This window comes from Staurois parvus, unplaced genomic scaffold (genome assembly GCF_062004578.1).
Source record: "Staurois parvus isolate SC_StPar_1 unplaced genomic scaffold, SC_StPar_1.0 ptg000019l, whole genome shotgun sequence".
Classification (NCBI taxonomy): domain Eukaryota; kingdom Metazoa; phylum Chordata; class Amphibia; order Anura; family Ranidae; genus Staurois; species Staurois parvus.
In genome coordinates, this window is record NW_028317815.1 from 4,404,875 (window position 1) to 4,422,535 (window position 17,661).

The 17,661-nt window shown below is 39.6% G+C and overlaps 1 protein-coding gene across 2 annotated transcripts in view; it reads left to right on the forward strand.

The window, feature by feature from the left end:
* The window catches only part of LOC149472863 (transcriptional regulator QRICH1-like), a 68,857-nt gene extending 51,764 nt beyond the window's left edge, over window positions 1–17,093 (forward strand). The window contains exons 8-10 of one of the 2 annotated variants that reach the window (XM_089684632.1): window positions 2,359–2,510; window positions 13,782–13,872; window positions 15,691–17,093. In XM_089684632.1, coding sequence (XP_089540758.1) covers window positions 2,359–2,510; window positions 13,782–13,872; window positions 15,691–15,880 — 433 coding nt within the window. In that variant the 3' untranslated portion in view covers window positions 15,881–17,093. The remainder of the gene's footprint in view (window positions 1–2,358; window positions 2,511–13,781; window positions 13,873–15,690) is intronic. The other variant, XM_089684635.1, reaches the window with a different exon arrangement.
* Window positions 17,094–17,661: the final 568 nt, after the last annotated feature.

Below are 17,661 nucleotides of genomic sequence, written 5' to 3' on the forward strand. Positions count from 1 at the left end.
ACACGACCATGAAGTGCGACATGTCAGTGAAGATCCATTTTCTACTTTCACATTTCTTCTTTCCTGAAAGTCTAGGTGTAGTGTGCGACGAACATGATGAAAGGTTTCACCAGGACATTGCCACAGTGGAAAAATGGTGTAAGGGCAACTGGAATCCATCTATGCTGGCTGACTATTGTTGGACACTGCAGCGAGATGGACTGGACACTGATTTCAATTAAAAATCAGCAGCAAATCATTTTTAGCCCTGTTGAACTCATGCAGCTTCTCAGAAACATTATGCAATTAAAGGATAAGATCACTTTAAAAAAAAAATAAAAAATAATACATGAACATTTTTTTGCTTGTAAAAAAATGTGCAAATATTATTTTTATGTTGTCTTTTGAGCCTGTAAAGCATTGCACTAGTGATCGGCAGATCGCTGGTGCCATGCAGGTTTCGAGCACACTGTCAGTGTAATCTGTGTGTTTTTACCTCGTAACACTAACAGGAAGACTGAATGGACTTCACTGCGCTGTTGTAATTCATTGAGACTTACGTGCCAACATCTGCAAAGGATGTTGGTACTTGTAGTTGATTCATTCACAGAATTCTGAGAATAAATGACATGGCTGTATGGGCGGAGCTGATTTAAAAAAACTGACAGTATGGGGAACTTCTCCCCATACTGCTGTCAGAAGGGGGGATCCTGTAGCGGCTGCAGCAGTGGGAACGTTACATGTTTCACCCAAAGGTGAACCTATCCTTTTAACTATATTATACATATTACTACATTATAGTCATTAAAAGGTAATATCATATTTCTCAAAATACCTACGTGATACAGTCATTCTGAAATTATATTTTTCAGTTTGAATGGGTCTGTAATAACGTTTTTCAGGAAACAAAACTTTTAAATTGTTGTCCAGTGTATTTAGATGCATTTGCTGGCTTTTTTTTATTTTGCTGCAGAAACGCTCACCTTGCCACTAGACTTAGATCTACATGCCTGTTATTGGTGTGAGCTTTAATTTGTTTTGCTTACAGGCTTACATTAATTTAGCCATAAACGTAGGAGCTTTTGTATCTGGTCTATAGTGTGCTTATGGGCCTGTGTCAGCGGGTTTTAGTCTTGTTTCAGTTTAATCAGGCTGACATAAGTTTGAGATGCTTTTCATGTTTAATGTTTATTATAATTTTCATTAAAGCGAGAAGTAAAAGTACAAATCCTAAAAAGAATAGATATCTAAGATGTGATAATACAGTATTTTAAAGTAAGAACAGTCTACTTAAAGTAGAGTTTGAGATTTATTGAGTTTTTTGAACTTCTATTAGCAGCACAACTACTGTGTAGATGGGAGCCTTTCATCAGTAGAGGATCGAGGTCAGTTGGACAGGATGGAAATTAATCCTCTTTTTTTAGGGATGTACCAATACCGATACCCGTATGTATGGACGCACATTGCACCGCAAAGAATATCATGCAATTTTCACAGGAATGCGTTTTCTGTCCTGATCGCATGTGGCTTCCCCATTGCTCCTTTGTGAACCCAGGCTTGTCAAACCTGAGTTCACCCAGGAGCGGTGCTGGAAACCTCCATGCACTGATCCCATGCTGAGTGGAGAGTGGGAGAGAAGGGCGTGTGGGGATGTATATACTGGTGTCGGCTATCAGGAGGATGGAGGCAGATTTTAAATCCCTGTGGCTCTCCTCTCCTTGCAGGTATGACAGTACAGGCTAGACGGCTTCTGATTGGTCAGCACTGTGATGGTGCTGATCAACCAAAAGTCGTTTAGCCTGTACTGTCATCCCTGCAAGGAGAGGAGAGAAGCTGCGGGGATTTCAAATTCCCGCTGCTTTCCCTCTCCTACAACTGAGAATCTGGAGGATCTTCCTCTATCCTCTGATGGCCGACACCAAGGTATACATCCTCACATGTCCTTCTTTTCCACTCTGCGCTCAGTATGGGATCGGTTCAGGGAGCTTGGGTTCACACAGGAGCAGTGGGGAAACTGTATGTGGTTTGGACAGAAATCGCATTCCTGGTCAAATCGCGTGCTATTTTTTGCGGTGCAATTTGCATCCATACAATTGTATTGACACAAATTGCACCGCAAAGTGTTGGTACTTGGTATCGGTAAGTACTTGATTGAAAGTATTGCTACTCGTACTCGACAATCAAAAAATGGTATTGGTGCATCCCTGCTGTTTTTTTTGCATACACCAAGTTAGTATGATACTAGCCATGCAGGAAATGTAAACCATGTTACTATTATATGAAATGGCAAGAAATGAGATTAAATGATATGAAATTAGAAGAAAAAAAATGAATCTGTGTTTTTTTAATAGTTTTGTCTTTTTTTTTTTTTTCTATTAGGTATTTTGTTTTGAAGACTGTGGAGCAGCATTCACAACTAGCTTTCTCCAAGATAACAAAGCAGACTAGGAAGAACCCTGGAATAGGAAAAGACAAAAACTGTACAATACGATTTTTGCGGCTCTATGGTCAAGTTCAAAGTGGCTTAAAAGGTGTGACGTCTCTTGAAGTGTTATGGTTTGAAAACCAAGCTAATTTGCTGGATCAGTTACAGAGGATGTATTAGAAATGTTTTACATATTATACAGTAAATATGGAGTAAGAGGATTTGGGAAAATTAATATTTTGAAAGATAATTGCTTTTAAAGTGAGCTTGTGCTTTATCCATGCAGGGCAAGGCAGTGGTTTCATATTAATAGCCACCTCCCCGACAGCATATACTTTCCTTTCTCTCCCCTGCTGTACTTTTTAGCCATGGCATACAAAGAAAGATAGTTCTGTATAAGTACAAGCTAGATTTCCAGTCAGTTAACATAGCGTTTTCTACAGGGAGGTAATAGGAGCATGGAATCTGCAGTCCATAAAGTCTTAATAAATTCAGTGGATTGGAAATCCAATGACGGAGAAGGGGATAAAAAGGTCTGAGAGCGAGGGCAAGTTGTGGTAGAGTGAAGCAGACTATAATGTGGAAAAACAGAGGAAAAAACACAGCGCCTCTGAGTGTAGACTGTAATACAAGTTTAATTGTTAAAACGTAAGTAGGAAACTCACATGTTCATAGTTACAAACAGGCTCATCATAGAAGGATGTACGGTCAGCCTCATCGCCAAGTTAAATGCAATATAGTGTGTCAAAGTGGGATGGTAGGGAGCGCTGGAGAGGGAGGAAAGTGCAGGGTTGTACCGCTGTAGTAGCCCACTATAAAGTTCGAAGCGTTGACGTTCGCGTCTAACATAAAAGTGCGATGCGTTTCTGAACATGCGCAAGGTCCGACATAGACCAGTACGCTACTTTGTCAAGCATAGCATTTTCTCCCCACCCCTGCATGACATAGTTGGACAAAGCAGCAACTCTGTTACATGCTCCTCTATACCTGAAAGTAATTAAAATTTCTTTCATTGTCCATTGAGGTACAATAGGATATTCTGGCACGTGGGTTATGCTGTTTCCTACAGGAGGCTTGGATACTGGCAAAAAAACAACAACGATTGAACCAGCCACCGCTTAACCGCATTTGTTTTTTTCTGTGCTTATCCTAGAAGCACTTCTTTTCATCAGTGATGCTGTGGAGGATGCCAGTTTTATTCATTTCATTTTAAAAAAATGTTTTGTTTTTTTTAATTGAGATATATTGTTTCTCTGGGAATATTTTTTTTTTAATACCTTCAATCAATTATTCTGCTTGAGATTGGCTCTTCATAGAGGCTATCTGGTTTGGTGTATCCTTAGCAGTTGCTTGAGAGGCCATACTTGGATCCCGCTGGACTGAAGGTTGTAGGAATAACCTGGCATGTGACGCTCCGGTTCTGGGCTGTGCCAGTGACGCTACTCAGATCCTGGTGTACTGTGTTAGTAAGCTGCAGGTTCAGAACTGTGGCACAGATTTCTGGCTTTATTCAGTCTCTAGTAACTTGCTTTGGAAGTGAACCTTATGGTAAGTCATTTTCAAACATTAACCACTTCAAGTCAAGTTTAAACCATTTTAAAAAGCCCGGGACCTCAAGTGGTTAAAACAAGCTTGATGGCCTTTTTTTTTTTTTTTTTTTTTTGCAGCTGCCCAATCACTTTTACTGTAGTGAGAATGGCCTGTCCTTTGTCCCTTTGTGATAACAGTGACGTTAAATGAAAAAAAAAGGTGTTAAAACATAAAATATCAAATGAGCGGCAGTTGTATGGACGAAAGTGCCTTGTTGATATCAGAGGACAATGGGCAGAATGGTTGCTGTGGCATTCAGATGGTAGGGTCAGTATTTGGCATAAACAATATGAAAGCATGGATCTGTCCTACTTTGTATCAACTGTTCAGGCTGGTGGTGATAGTGTAATGCTGTGAGGCAGAATATCTTAGCACTAGCAAGATGTAAAGTGGCCGGTGAGTGTATAATGTTTGGGAGATTTACGTAACATGAATGGAAAAAATGCTGATTTTAACATGTGTGAAAATTTTAAAAATTGCCCTGACACGAAGAGGTTAAACTTTGCCAGAAGCATGTTTCATTCTTGAGATCTGTGTCAGTTGGCTGCAGAGCGTTATCCTCCAGTCTAGAGTCTAGGCACATCTGCTGATGTTACCCTATCCTAGACTGTAAGCTCGAAAGGGCAGGGCCCTCTAACCCTTGTGTATCGTGTATTGTTTTGCTACTGTATTGTTTCATGTCTTGTCCCCCATTCTAATGTACAGCGCTGAGAAAACCCTTTGGCGCTATATAAATACTCTATTATAATAATAATATAACATCTGTATTTTATGGGTTTCTCTGTCCAGAGACAAGGCAGTACTGCTGGTGTGACTTAGTCTCTGGAACCTTATTTGATTTAAAAGCCCTTTGCACTGGTATGTATGGTTTTTCTGTAGCTTCAGTTTGGAATTCCTGCTGTACCTCCCTAATCTGTTTTATGGTATACTCTAAATCCAGTGGTTGACATTCAGGCTGCTCCCTTCTTCCCATTAGCTGGTATAGCTCACAGTGGAGGGAGCCTGCTAGGGTCGCAGCCAGAGGGAGGTAGTAGGTAGCTTCATGTTTTTTCAGCATGGTCCAGGGAAAATTGATCACTATTTGGTCTCTCTTTCTCTATGTTCTAAGACTTGGCAGGCTGTCTGTAATTCTCAAGACAGTGCTGATTTAAGCAGGTGGGATGGTTGACTACTGGTTACGGAACCATGGTGGAAGTCCTGGTATGATATCAATTTCAGTCTGGCAGCTTTTGCAGTGATTTTGATCTTCTGTGTGTACCCTACCTTCCTTTGTGCAAGCGACTGCTTTCTATTTCCCTTGGTTTTAGCTAGACGGCGGAGGTGTCTTGAAAGAAGGGGGAAGGGTGTGGCTGAATGGAACTAGGTTACGGGGAAATCTCGTGCCAAAGTGGTCCTAGTCCAATGTTTGTAGTACAGGATGTCAGAGAATACTGATGCCTGTCAGGAGGCAAAGGATGTAAAGGCCGTGTAGGATATTTCCCCCGTGCCTTGCCACTTCTTGTTCTGGAGAAATTTGCATCTTTGCTAATAGCTTTTTTTTTTCGTTTGTACTTTGAGAAAAAGTAGAGTTGAAACCTGCAAAAGAGGCTAAGTAAGAAAAAAAAAAAGACATTTGTAGTACTGAATCGTTATATACTAAATGCAAGGATAAGATGTGGAATAATCGCCTTCTGTCATGCAGCAATTGATGGCATTTTACAAGGCAGCGATTCAGAGCTAAGTGAGATCTCTTATGCCTACTACTACTTCTCAGTCACCTTGTAGGTCTCTGTCTGCCCAGTCATCTGAACAATCTCTTGGATGAGGAGTAAGATATTGAAGCTAGTAGCGATAAATCTTAGAAGGTAGAAGTAGCTGATGCAGAAAAAATAACATTAAATACCTCAATCCAAGAAAACAAATCGAGAACACTCGAAAGCATTTCACTCTTTACTTAATCATAAATCGCAAAGGCAAAAAATGTACAACTAAAATACATCCAGAAAGCAAATGGATCCAGCTGCCTTGAAAACGTGTGCGCTTTGCATGGGAAACATTTGCCGTCTAAATGTGTTTAATTGATTTTAGCCTTTGGAATTTATGATTAGGAGAAGCATGCCTTGAGTGCCCTGGATTTTTGCTCAGATTGCTGTATTGGACACCTACTTATCAGTAGCACCTGATGTCGGAAGGGTGGTATCTTTAAAGTGCAATCTCTTTTAATATGCACTAGTCTGAGCTCCCTCTAGAGATATGAACAGTGAGTGCCATACATACAGTTAAGTCCATATATATTTGGACACAGGCACAATTTTGATACTTTTGGCTCTGTATGCCACCAGAATAAATTAAAATTAAACAATCCAAATGAATTTGAAGTGCAGACTTTCAGCTTTAATTCAAGGGGTTGAACATAAATATCAAGCACAAACTTTAGGAACTGCAACCATTTTTATACACAGTCCCTCCATTTTCAGGGGCTCAAATGTAATTGGACAAATGAATATAATCATAAAATGTTCATTTTAATATTTTGTTGAGAATACTTTACTGGCAATGACTTCCTGAAGTTTGGAACCCATGGACATTACCAAAGACTGGTTTCCTCTCTGATGCTTTGACAGGCTCTATCTGCAGCTGTCTTCAGTTATTCTTTGTGGGTCTTTCTGCCTTTAGTTTTGCCTTCAGCAAGTGAAATGCATGCTCAGTTGGGTTGAGATCAGGTCATTGACTCGGCCATTGCAGAATATTCCACTTCTTTTCCTTCAAAAGCTCCTGGGATGCTTTTGCAGTGTGTTTTGGATCATTTTCCATCTGTACTGTGAAGCGCCGTCCAATCAACTTTGCTGCATTTGGCTGAATCTGGGCTGACAGTATATCTCTAAAAACTGCAGAATTCATCCGGCTGCTTCTGTCATATCAATAAACACCAATGACCCGGTGCCACTGCTTTGTTTCGTTTTTAAAGCCTTACAATGGCATGTTTCACTTGCATGGACTGCTCCTTTGAACGCATTAAGTAGGTTCACAGCAATAGATTCTGAATGCAAATACCACACTTGGAATCAACTCCAGACCTTTTACCTGCTTAATTGTTGAAGAAATAACGAAGAAGTAGCCCACACCTGGCCATGAAACAGCTTTTGATTCAAATTTCCAATTACTTTTGGTCCCTTGAAAAAGGGCGGATGGCTATTCTTAAGAGCTGTAATTCCTAAACCCTTCCTCCAATTTGGATGTACATACCCTCAAATTAAACCTGAGAGTGTGCACTTTCAGCCCATATCCATTATATAACTATAGCTGGAATATGTTTTGGTAAATACCTGAAAAAATCTAAAATTGTTCCTGTGTCCAAATATATATATGGACCTAACTGTATAATTTGGATTAAAAAAAAGTTTAGTTTTGTTGTGAAAGAAATGGAGGAATTAGTTAAGGCCACTGTAACAACAAAAAATAAAAAGAGCTTTTAAGCTGAATTCTAAGAATCCAGTAACTTTGTAAAAAAGGCACTCTGAATTAAGTCCAACGAGGTGTCTGCTACCTCCTGGGCTTATCTCTATTATTTATATCTGACAGGTTTATTGTGCTCCAGCATCATAGCTTCTGGAGCTGTGACGCTGGACTCAGCTGGGCTCAGCCTCTTCAACTTTAGAGTCGGTGCAGCTACTAAGCCCATTTTTCCCCTCCTCCTGCCCAGTCACAGAAGCCTTTATATTGTATGAACTCATTCACACAAATCAAAAACTTCTGTAAATGGGCAGCCGAGGGGAGGGTCGGGCATATCTGCTGTCTGTACTTTTTCTCCTCTCTCACAAACTCAAGTGTATCCTCCCAGCAGGACCATAAATCTTTCAGATATAAATAATAGAGCTATGCCCATGTGGCAGGCAGCTGTTAAGACTTAGCTCATGGCATGCCTGCACTTCTTATGTGGAATTCAGCTTTAAGTTGCCCATTAGTTGTATCAAGACCTAGAGAAAAATGAAGAGGTTATCTTTTCTGTTCAATATTAAAATGTTGCTAGAAAATGAACATGTACTGATAAACCTCTGTTGATCCCCAGATCTTATAAGACAGGATTTAATTTTGCCCAAGAAGAGTCTTATGTTTTGTGATAAAGCCCCTAGGGTAGATGCCCAAGTCTCCCAAGATTTTGAAAAATTCTGCCATCCTCTTTAAGACTATGGGCTGCCTTAGAGACCCCATAGAAAGAAGGCAGATTTGACCCTATGAAGAACTGGGCAGGCGGCTACCATGGTCTTCTGTTTAATATTGCCACCACAAAAGTTGCCAGATCCCTAAGTGCCTAAGTCAGAAACTAATCTGCTGAACGGGAATCCCAGACAGCAGATCCTGGTTTCTTCACTGATTCTTGCCAGGGTAGTGGATTAGGTCTGTGACACATTGTTAGAAGCGATCTGGCTCTGCTAGAAGTGTGCTCTTGATTAGGACTTGGTAGGAGATCCAGGCCCCTCAGCAAAATTTTGTGGCATCCCCTTGGAAGGGCAATTCTTGTGTGGCAAAGCACTAGACGGCAGCTTAGAAGAATTAATTTTTTAAACAGGAGAAACAGTTGTAAAGCACAGTTGCTAAGTGGTTAGTACTTCCGCGTGGCAACACTAGGGCCGTTGGTTCGAACCATGACAATACCTGCATAGAGTTTGCATGTTCTCCCTGTGCTTGTTTAGGTTTACTCCCAAATTCCAAAGACATGTGGGTAAGTTAATCGTCTCCTGTCAAAATTGGCCCTAGTATATCTATGTATGAATGTTAGTTAGGGACTTTAGATTGTATGCTGCTTGAGGGTTAGGGACTGATGTGAATACACTACAATATATGTAAAGCGTTGCGTAAATTGACGGCACTATATTAAATTAATCAAGGAAGAAGAATTTTTGTCCCATAATGGATCAATTCAAGAACAAAGAGAAAGACAGTGGGGGCAAATGGCAGTTCTGGAGAAAATCTGGGGGATTTCTGTTTACTCTCGAGAGCCCAAAAGAATGCTAAGCATTGACTTGCATCCAGTAGGGAAGAGACATTCCTGTTCCTAGAAAGACTGGAAGAAGATGACTATGAAACCATGGATACCTCAGGTTACCAGGACTGGTTACAGTCTGGAATTGGAGGTCCAGCTGCCTCAAATTTTCTAAGTGATGCCAAGACAGTCCTCACCCTGCTTGCACACTGCCATGAAGAAGGCAGTAAAATTGATTATCCTCCAAAAAGTTCTCATACCAGTATCACTAATAGAGAAATGCAGAAAATTTTATGCAGCAATCTTTCTATCCCCTAAATCAAATGGGACCTTCAAGAGATGATTGAAGTTTCAGATTGATAATATTCTTGAAGTACAAAAATGTTATGATGGTAATGATTGATTCTGCTATCCATCTGCTCTGGAACAGTTTCTGTATGACAACCCAAGACCTGGTAGGAAGAACAGGTGCATCTTCAATTTTAAGCCTTCCTGTTTGGTGTTTCACAAGCCCCCCCCCCCCAGCTTACTAAAAAATTGACAAGAAGCAGTCTGTTTAAGAGTATTAAGAGTAAAGAGTATTCTCACGGTCCCTTAACTAGACAATCCAGGGTTGATTTGCTAAAGCTGGAGAGTACAAAATCTGCTGCAGCTGTGCATGGTAGCCAATAACTCCAGCTTGTTAAAAAAAACCCCAAAACAAAAAAAAAATCTGGAAGCTAATTGGTTTCTGTGCAGAGCTGCCAGATTTTGCACTTTCCAGTTTTAGTAAATCAATTCCTCTGTTTCTGGAAGCTACATCCAAAGAACGCCTGTAAAACCAAGTCATCTAAATGTGTAATCTGTTTACTACTCCAGGGTGGATTATTTACTGAGAAAAGTCTAATCTGATCTGGTGCCATCTTTGGCCAAGATATTTTTAGGTACCCTTTTGGAGACAGAGCAAGACATGGACAGCTCTCGCTCTTGCTGTGTTCAGTCAAAAACAACTTGCCTTATTTTGGGAGTCTGTCTTTTCTTAACTGTATAGCAGCTTGTATTCTGAGAGTAGCCTGGGTTGCAAGTACACAGCAGATCCCTTTAGAATCAGAGCATTGGTACCAGAGCAACCCAATTTTTACCATGATGGATGCAAGTCTGAGAGAATGGGGAGGAAAGGTGGAACAATAAGATCTTTCAATTTCAGGGAAATTGAGAATGATCTGGGAAACGCCCCAGCAGTTGCAAGAAATTGTCTCCCTAAGGCACCTGAAGATCTTTTCAAACAGTATGGTGGTAGCCTTTGTGAACTGACATAGAGGTACAAAGAGTGCGTCGTTGTGATAATTAAACCAAAATATCTTGAGAGGCAAGGAAATCATCTAAGTTGATTTATCCAGCCACAGAGACTTAGATCAAGCGGAATGGTGTCTAAACAATGAGATGTTCCAACAACTCCTAGATTGCGCTTCAGATCCCCAAACAGATCTTTTTACCACAAGAGGCAATACCCTTCTTCTAACCCAGAGGTTGGACTTTGCTGTTGCTTAAACAGTTTCCCCTCTATCCGTTCTTTTCAAGAGTCTTGAAGGAAATATGGGAGGAGCAGGTGGGAGTCCTTTTCATAGCTTCTAGGTGGCTGAAGACATTTACACTTCTTCAGCGATTGACTGTGACAGAACTAATTTATTCCCTGTGCACAAACTTCTGTTCCATTGTCAAATTCTTCATCCAAAAGTAAAGATATATAGGCTGTCCTGGTGTTTTGAATGTAGGTTCCTAAAAAGAAGGGGTCTCTCCAATATAGTATACTTCACTCTTCAAGAGAGTAAGTGGGGACTTCAAACATGTATTTTCACTATTGGATCCTTTTTTGTTTTTTGTTTTTGTTGCAGAATTAGTTGACAAGAGGTCAACCCTTTTGAGCGCTTCTATTTTTATTTTATTCTGAACTTTCTTCAAGATTAAAAATCCAGATTTTGACACCCTCTTCCTTCTATGATTTCTGTCTGGCTGACCATCCATGGATCAAAGCACTTATGAAAGCAGCTTCATGTTTAAGGCCTTCTTTCCAACTGAAGTTTCCTGTCTGCAGTCTTTCATGGGTAATAAGAGGATTGACAAAAGCACCCTTTGAATAGGTAGACCAAGCCTCTGTCAAACTCCTGACAAGACCTCCTAGCTATCACCACAGCTAAGAGAGTAAGGGATAATCAGGCCTTCTCAATACATAAACTTTATTTCTTTGTATTCCAGGATAACAATGTCCTGTCTTTGTATCTATCTTCCATTCCTAAGGTGGAAACCTAATTTTCCATTGCTCGACTGAGATTACTCATTTGGGGGATGCTATGTAAAATGTGTCCTTCACTCTTCAGTCCTGCATCATAATGCTATTTAGACCTTTGTGTGCTGTATTAGTCAGCTTCAGTGTTTTGTTTTATATTATCTATTCTAGAATTGGAGCACACTTCCTATTGTGATTGTGTCTTCAGACCCTTTAGGGCTCATTTACACCATGTGCAGTGATCTGTTATTTTGCACAGATCAGTGCTGTATTGAGGTGAGTTGCAGTGCATTTTTTTTTTCACACCACACCTCACCTCACATCAGCACATCTCACTGCACCACAGTAGAGCTGCTTCAACAAAGTTTGAATTATCTGATCTTCAGTCTGATTCCACTTCCTGCTTGTAGTCACCTGGTCACCCCTGGCTGTCTGTGAGACCCTCATTAACGCTTGTTGCTTGAAGTTATATGTATGGGAGCCATTGCCTTAATGTAAGATCAATTGTTATCTGCCTAGTGGTGCAACTTGAAGCTACATAGATACCAAGAGGACAGTGATGCTGTAACAGGTGACCTCAGCCTTTTCCCTTTTTACCAATCGCATTGATTTCTCTGTTCCACCAGAAGAGAATGATACCTGTAACAAGGATCATGGCACCTCTTATGATAAGGTCATTTTTTCCAGAGTCTGTTTTACAGCTCGGAATGGGTCTCAGCCCTTACATTCAACCACAAAACCTGTGATATCCACGTCAGATTTTTTTTTCTTTTTTTTTTCTTCGGTCAGTCCTTGCACAGTTAATGCACAGATCTTCTTGTAAGGGTTTTCTGTGCATTTTCCTACATGCCTCAGCCGAACCTGCTATTGAGCCTTTGCCCCTTAATGTGCTTGAGGCTGTTATTACTATCAATGATTCAGAACTGCCACAACCTCCCAAAGAGCAGTTTTTTGAGCAAGTCCCTTAAGCTGTGCTTTATATTCTCCAGAGCAGACCCACGTACCCTGGAGCTTCTGGAAAAATGTCTAAAAGTTTATCTTTCAGCTGTGACCTTCTACTACAAGCTATTAAGCTTGCCTGTCACATAGGCCGAATGCCTGTTTCTATGTATAGAGCACTCTGGCTCTCTTCTTGAGAAGTTGATAGTACCTCTAAGGAGCATTTGATTTACTTTCCCTTCAAAGGTAGATGCCCTTTTTTCCCTCTGTCATTCTACAGGTTTCTGATTCCTCTGGTGTTCAGAATGTGCATACTCCTCACCACAGAAAGGTTTGTAGGTGAGACGGGTTGTCTCGTACCTCCTCTGTTTCTACAGCCGCCCCTCATAGATGTATGCAGTCTTTCTGTTCTAGTGGCAGTTCCTCATTTCCTTCTCAACCCCCCATTTTCTTTTTGGTAAGCTGTCTGTTGGTTTACTGAATGTTTTTTTTTTTTCCTTTTAAGCAGTATCCTGACCATTGTGTTGCTCAGGTTTCCCCTGCTGCTCCTTGCCTTCTGAAACCTAGACTAGATACCTATATTAAAGTTTTGCTAGCATTTTTGTTCTTTCTGGTCCTCTTGGCAGTATTGCCAGTGTGTTTTTGTGCCTGGATAAAAATTCACTCCTGAGTGTGTTATCCTTTTTACTACTGCATTATTTTCTGCTATTCTTACTCTTATGCTCCTTATTATACTTGATCATTTTTCAAGCCCTAGTTTCCCCTCTGATTTTCCAATTTCCTTTTCTACAGGAATCAGTTTCCAGTACTCCTGATGTCTTCTATTATTTACACCCCTCTGTGGAATTTATACATGTCATACATATTAATACATACACAGAATAGTCAGGGTCTTGCATCCTCACAATTGCCTTTTGGGTGCTAAAAAAAAAACTTTCTTTTTTGGGTACATCACTTCCCATCTAATTTGGGTATGTCGCAACCTATCTCCTATTTGAGCACTAATTTTTACCGCACTCAGGTGTCCAATGTCTAACTGTTATCTTGTCAGTTTAACGTTTTCATGTACATATTTCACCTATCCTAGCTTTCTTTTTTCCCTGAAATAAAGGTTTAGGCCTTAGACTTAACTGCTGGTCTAAGTTGATTTCCTATTTGATTAGTATTGTTCACCTGTAGTTCCCATAAAGTGGATGCTTGATTGTCCACGACTTTCTTGATTAAAGACTGAGTGTCTCCCGTGAGTACCAGTTGTCTTTTGGAGTTCTTAGTCCTTATCTTGACCCACATATTATAGACTATTCTTCAGTATCCTTTGACCCCAAGGAAAAGATTTTAAGGTAAGTACAAAAATCTAGTATTTCTTTATTCATAGGGCATCAGGGTAGCTAAAAAGTATTTGCCAGTGGTCAGTGAACCAATTGCTTTCCCTGCATGGAGAAATCACAGGTATATTTAATGTCTGTTTTCTTTTCACCTTACCTGTAATTCATATAATCACAAACAGCAGAATTAATCTGACACCTAAGCAGAATTATTTTAGTAGTGTTCAGGCAATATACAGTAATTCACTCTTGCTTCAAATGCATTTTAATTAGATTTTTCTTCTTCTTAACTAGTAGCAGAAGAAACATACGTGGAACAGCTTGAAAATCCAGATAATCCTTTGCAGTGTCCAATCAAACTGTATGACTTCTACCGCTTTAAATGGTAAGCATTAGTCAATACATTATATTTTTAAATTTAAATAAGCCACATAGAAGCAGACATTAAGGGGCTGAATGTCATTTTTTGTGTTTTTTTTTTTTTTTTTTTTTTTTTTTAATATCAAAACTATGTATACTACATGTAATGCTTTACAGATACCCTACAGCCAGGACAGATCAGGGTTGTATAATTTGGAAATTATAAGAGACATACAGCATTAGCATGGGATTGATCTGCAGACTGCCCCTATGTTTTCATTGATTATGTATTTTAGAGGCGCTTGCTTGTGAAAAGGCACACTTAGGAACAGAGCCCAGTTAGCAGCTACCACAAGCTTGTGTAGAATGGGGTTCCTGGCAGCAGGGACATAGCTGAAAAAGTGAATAACCTTATGTCACCCATAAACATTCTTTTTAAAAGGGAGCCAATAATCAGAGATTTTTGTACACTTTACAAATGTGCAATATTTCTCTCCACCTTGCAGTAGGTAACCTGATGATGCCATAGTAGTACTAGTTAAAAAGCCTGCATTGGGTCATTTGCTTAATTTTCTCATTATAAGTAACCATGCACAAGGTGTGATTGATAATCATTATTGCTATGACAGGAAGATTATATGGATGTCGTCACACTTCATAAAGTACAGCTGGAAGTGAGGAGTTGGCAGTTAACCTGATTTTTTTTTTTTTTTTTTTTTGTAGTAGTAGTAGTAGTATACTTTTTATTGGATATTTTATTGCCCTTAGCCACTTAGTTTTAAAGTAGAATTTCAGGCTAAACCTAACTTTTCTTAAAAATGCTCTCTCCCCCTTTCCTAACACTTGTGTTGACTTGTGGCATGCAATAGATGATGCTAATTTATTTCTTGCAACCAAATTTGATCGGTTCCCCCATAAACACAGATAGTGTTGACAGGGGAATCCCTCCTGCCAAGCCATTGTGTTTTCCCAGCAGGAAAGGAAGAGGGTGGTGCAGACGGGGGGAAGCCTTCTCCGCCAGGAGGAGACAGTGATTATTACTAGTGGCTATAATGGCCCCTAGCGATAATCGCATGAAAAATCCAGTATGCTGGTTGTACCCAAGTTAATCGTTCAATAGCTTGGGGACGTTCAGTCTCCCCATACATGGTTCGAATCTCGGCCGGTTCCTGCTGAACCAGCCAAGATTCGAACTGTCTATGGTTGGCTTAATCTGTGCAAGAAAGATGTATATGCTTATGCATTATGAGCTTGCTCCAGCACGGTCATGTGATCTGGCTCCCCTGTGTCAGTCAGCAGCGGTTGCAGGGGAGAGTAGGGACTGCCGACCGCAGGTGGGCCATAGGAGCCAATGGGTGACCTCACCACTCCCAGGCATTCCCAGTCGTCGTAGAGAGAAGCGGGCTTAAAATAGGCAAATATATTGATCTCTCTTACACAAGTTAGCATAGATGTTAGAACTGGGAGGGAGCATTTGTAAGACTAGTTTAGCTTAGCACAGCAAAAAAGCAGAAAGGTTCAAAGTAGAATACCAGGCTATTGATGTCCAAACACTTGGCTGTCAATCAAATGCTTTGGCAAAGTGATCACCCAGGATATTCCAGTATATGATCTCAAAGATATAAAGAAAATAACTTTGTACTTCCTATTTAAAACCAAATCATCTTGCGATATGTTGTTAAGAAACTGGGTGACAGGCTGCATTATTTTATGTCTTACATTGCTTTCCTCCCAAATTGACATGCAAATTGACATGCATGCATATGTGTATAGGCGTATTCATCTGTTGTTTTTATAGAGTTGTCTTTAAGATTTTTCCTTTTTAATAATTCTTTTTGTTTAGTCCTCAAGGTGCCAGAGGACCTACAGATGCCTTCTATTTGGTCCCTGAACCTGTGGTTGCACCAAATAGCCCTATCTGGTACTCTGGACAGCCTGTGAACGAGGAGGTGATGGAGCAAATGTTAACACGCATTTTATTGGTTAAAGAGGTCCAGGAAACACATGCCTCATCCCGCATTTCTGCATATTAATTACTTGCTTGTATATCCTTGTTTTCAGTCTTTTGTATATACAAATGCATTTTGTAAAGCATGATAAAACACATATAATCTTTACCCTACCTTATTCCACACAAAAGCTGGTTGCTTTGACTATACAAAGCAATGGTTGACCATTATATATGTTAATATGTTTGCAAGCAGCACATTTTGCAGAATTGATGTTTGTTATGAAATAATTTATGTTAGCACCACATTGAGCACTATGTTACACTGTTTATACAGTTCTGAAATCACTTGTATGGAGTAAATTTTCACTCCAAATGGATCATGAGTTATCTTTTGTTTTTGTAAATAGGTTTCATTGTTCAACAATTTTTCATATATACAAGTGCATACAAGGTTACTTATCTTAAGTCTTATAATTAAGAATGATGTATCATGTGGAAAGCTGTATGTATGAAATTGTTTATAACAAGCGCTTAGCAGTTGTATAATTTATTAATCACTTTAGTGCAATGCAGCCATAATCATGTTCATAATGAAACATGCTGAAATTATGGAATTGTACTGTTCTTTTCCTTTATAAAAGGAGAATGCTTCCACAGCTATCCTGTTTGCAGTGGAACCCAGTTTCCAAGGTAATGCTTTGGTTTTCGCAAGAATACAGCCATTGCACCCCTCTGAAGTGTAACGGGAGATGAAACACTTACCTTTTTTTTTTTTTTATTGCCCCACCATTTTCCTCTGTTTTTGAAAGCAAGTGTAAACTGGGTTCATGGGAAGCTTTAGAATTGTTGGATTATTTCCAGCTTTTTGTGTTGTGATGTTGTGGGTGTACTTTGTGCCTAAGTAAAATGTCACTACAGATTTGACACTTTATTGGTTAAGACCGACTTTTGTGTTTGCACAGAAGGATTGCACATCATGCTGAGATAATGACAGACAAACTATACAACCTTACCTCAAAATCCAGTTTTGTTGTGCCTTAACACAATCCAGGCACTTGGATTTCTTTCAGTGGTGACTGTAATGTAAATTTTGATTACTTGTGTTTTTAGTAAGTTCACTTTTACAGGGAGATTTGTATATTTTCACAGAAGATTTAACATGGAAATCACTGACTAATAGGAAAAATGAGTTTGTTATATCTGATGTATGCTAGATTTCTGGTACCTTTTTGTTATTTAATACAAATTGAGCACTAATTTTGATTTGAAATAAAATTGCAATTGAATGTATTAAATTTGGCTGTAGAAACATATTTGATATATTTACTTAATGTATTGGGGTTAACTGCCAAGCAGACCCGATGGTCCAAATATTGGAATGCAGATATATTTTTGACAGCTGATGTTGGCAGCTTTGAAAAATGAAGTGGAACACTTGGGTGTGCTGGGTATGTTAACACTAATTGCTCCATCATTCAATACATTTTAATTGTTTTGCTCATTTATAAAATGCTATAGGGCCAAAAGCCATTTAATCTTTGGTTATATTTTTAGATGGTGGGAGGGAACTCATACATGCAAAAGACAGGTTAAACATACAGTGCAGAACGCACTCAATAGTCAGACCACACACATTTCCCTACCTAAACTCAGTCTTTCTAATGATTTCCATTGATTTGTACTTGCTCACTTTTATAACTTTTGGTCTGCATTCAGTTTCCCCTGGTATTCTAGGTAAAGGTTTATACACAGAATTGCTGACAGGGAGCAATTGCCATATGCTTATTGGCCCCCAGTGTATGGGGGGAAAAATGTATCAAGCCAACTGGTTCAGTAAGGACCAACATTATTTATATTTACACA